This window comes from Pygoscelis adeliae, unplaced genomic scaffold (genome assembly GCF_000699105.1).
Source record: "Pygoscelis adeliae isolate BGI_AS28 unplaced genomic scaffold, ASM69910v1 Scaffold404, whole genome shotgun sequence".
NCBI lineage: Eukaryota > Metazoa > Chordata > Aves > Sphenisciformes > Spheniscidae > Pygoscelis > Pygoscelis adeliae.
In genome coordinates, this window is record NW_008824598.1 from 108,584 (window position 1) to 111,589 (window position 3,006).

At 49.3% G+C, this 3,006-nt stretch overlaps 1 protein-coding gene across 1 annotated transcript in view; it reads right to left on the reverse strand.

Moving 5' to 3' along the window:
* Positions 1-3,006, reverse strand: part of NCKIPSD (NCK interacting protein with SH3 domain) — a 36,615-nt gene that overhangs the window by 12,432 nt on the left and 21,177 nt on the right. Inside the window, exons 7-8 of the mRNA XM_009322328.1 lie at positions 2,936-3,004; positions 1,351-1,489 (exon numbers count right to left, since the gene is read on the reverse strand). Coding sequence (XP_009320603.1) covers positions 1,351-1,489; positions 2,936-3,004 — 208 coding nt within the window. The remainder of the gene's footprint in view (positions 1-1,350; positions 1,490-2,935; positions 3,005-3,006) is intronic.

Consider the following 3,006-nt stretch of genomic DNA (forward strand, 5'->3'; position numbering starts at 1 on the left):
CTATGAAGAAAGGCTGAGAGAGTTGGGGTTGTTCAGCCTAGAGGAGGGAAGGCTTTGGGGAGACCTTCTTGCAGCCTATCAGTACTTAGAGGGGGCTTATAAAAAAGATGGCGGCAGACTTTTTAGCAGGGCCTGTTGCGACAGGACAAGGGGGAATGGCTTTAAACTAAAGGGGGGTAGATTTAGACTAGATATAAGGAAGACATTTTTTATGCTGAGGGTGGTTGAACACTGGCCCAGGTTGCCCAGAGAGGTGGTGGACGCCCCATCCCTGGAAACATTCAAGGTCAGGTTGGACGGGGCTCTGAGCAACTTGATCTAGTTGAAGGTGTCCCTGCCCACGGCAGGGGGGTTGGACTAGATGACCTTTAGAGGTCCCTTCCAACCCAGACTATTCTATGATTCTACGATTCTTTAAGAGAAAGTGTAGCATATGCCACTGCCAGCGCTGGTGGCCTACAGGCTGACTTCAAAATGGGAAGCAAAGCTGTGACTGCCCAGGGCTAGGCACGCATGGGCGGCTGGAAGGTAACGTCAGGGGAGTATTACTACATGTTCACCTTGTTCTTAGGTTCTTCTTCAGCATCTGCTCCTGGCTGCTGGGAGATAAAGGACACTGGGCTAAGCATGAGCTCTGAGGGACAACACTAGCAAAATCTGACCACATCACTACCACCACTGAGCTTTTGAGCACATGAAGCTCAAAGGGCAGGAAGGACGTTCCTGTTAATAGCAGGGACAGGTCATCCTAACAAAAGGGAGCAGGAGCATGAAGTAGAAGGAACATGAGGGCAAAGCCTGGGTATGGAAAGCAAAAAGCTGGGGGAAGCAGGGCTGTGGCACTATCCTGCAGAGGACCAGGACTGCAACTTTGTTAACAGCACTACCATCTCCCTTAGTACAGTGGTGGAGAGAAGGTTCTTTCCTTTAACCAGCACACATCTCATTCACCAGCAACAAACACCGCAAAGATCTGGTGCAGAGTGCCGAGAAAAACTGCCTATAAGGGGCTGCAGAAATCTTGAGATCTGTAGGTGTCTCCTGTCAACATCATGAAACAAACTGGAACAGGTCCAAATGTGTTTTAAGACATCTACAAGAATTGATGCAGATCACTAATGGCTCGTTCAAGAGCTAGAGGACCTTGCATCATTGGACTGAAACATCCCCTCCCATGCATTCTCCACTTACAGTTGTAATAACCTGAAAAACTTTAAAAACAGACATCCTTCTCCCCAGAGCACTGGGCACGTAGAGCAGTCAGGCAGTGAAGGGCCACCAGTGCTGCTGTAAATCATCTAATGGAAAGACATGTCCCTGGGGAACCTGGGTACAGCAGCTCTGGCTCACCTTGCGTGTGAGTCTGCATGTCCCGGGCCAGCTCCATTGGCAGCACAGAGTTTACAAGTGTTGAGATGACTGCAGCATCCAAGTTGCACATGGCTCCAAAGCACTTCAACAGCAGCAGCCGTAACGGCACCCTGTGTTCCTGCAAACACAATTTATTAGATCAAATGATGTCGCAGATGAGAGCTTGCTCTAAGGCAGAGACATAACTGGCTAGAAGTTCCTGCTGTTGGGAAGCTACAGACCCACCCAGGATGATGGTGATCCCAGAAGCTCTACTAGCTTTTAACAACAGCGTAGGAGTCCTTTTACGATAACTTCACAACTGGGCTGGCTACAGGCTGTTAGCACATGCGGTCAGATGGCAGGCGGCAACCAGAGCTCAGATCTGAATGCCCCACTTAATATGATACAAATCAACAACTTATACCTATCCCCAGCAAACAGAGATTTGCTGGGTAGCCAGGATTCTCTGAGCACGCTGAGGGTTTGCAAACGCTGCTCTAAAGGATGTTTCCTGACAACACAGTATTTGCAAACCCTCTTCAGCACGTCATGGTTAACGAACAGGATGGGAGCAGCTCCTCCACTGTGAAGCTGTCGGGTTTGTGCTGGGAGCACAGGGTATAACCTGAAAGTTTTGGGACATGCAGGGATTCCAGCAAAGATGACGCTCAACCTGCAGCTCCCATGCAGGAGCTCTGGTGCTGGGCTAACCTTCGTACTCCAGCCTCAGCCAACAACTTCAGGGTTCAGACAGCAGGAGTGAGCCAAGCCCTGGCACTGGGAACCAGCCAGGACAGGAGAACCAACTGCTCTCCTCCTGGCCAGGCTTCCTTGAAGTGCTGGTCAGAGAAAAGCAGGCAGTGAAAGCCAGCAGGCTCCATTAAGCCTCCCTTCCCACTGCTCTCAGATATGCTCTACAGCACGCTGACGCTGAGCTCTGGGTTCAGACACACAAGCGTCAGATGAAAGCTAAATGCCACAAGGCTTGATGTGCTGTAGCTGGGGACTTAGGGACAAGATGGGGACAAGTTCCAACCCCCGCAGAGTCCTACAACAGCAGGTTCCAGGAAGGAGAGAGGCAAAGCACACTGCATAGACATTGAAGGGAAAACTTCCATTTCTTCCTCTGAATACTGATTTCCTTCCTCAGTCCCAGGGCTTCTACTCACAACCTACTTTCCTAAGCAAAGCTATTTACTAATGCACAGGAGTGCATCAATTAAAAGAGGAGCAGTCACAGCCTGTCAGCTTTCCCAAGGCGTTCTCGGAAATCCTTCCTCTAGTCATTAGCAACGACGATTCTGTCCCTCAATGGAGCTAATAAAAGCAGCAAGCTTTACCCTTCACAGCGCTAGCTACCGCTTCGAAGTCTATAGCATCCTCTGCTCTTCCGTACAGCTTGCATGCATAGCATTGACATTAGCCAGCATGCAAAAGGGATGTGCTGCAACTCCATCTAGTTCACAGAACTGCCCTATCCAGTGGGAACGTCTTACATATATTCATCATAGCAACCCTGTTCTTTTACATCTTCATGGAAACCTCAAAAAGAAGAGAAATTTGATGGATTCTGCCACCTTACCATCTGATAATATGCCACAAGGGACAGGATGGATTCAAACTCATTCTTCTTGCACATTTTCTTGCAAACTT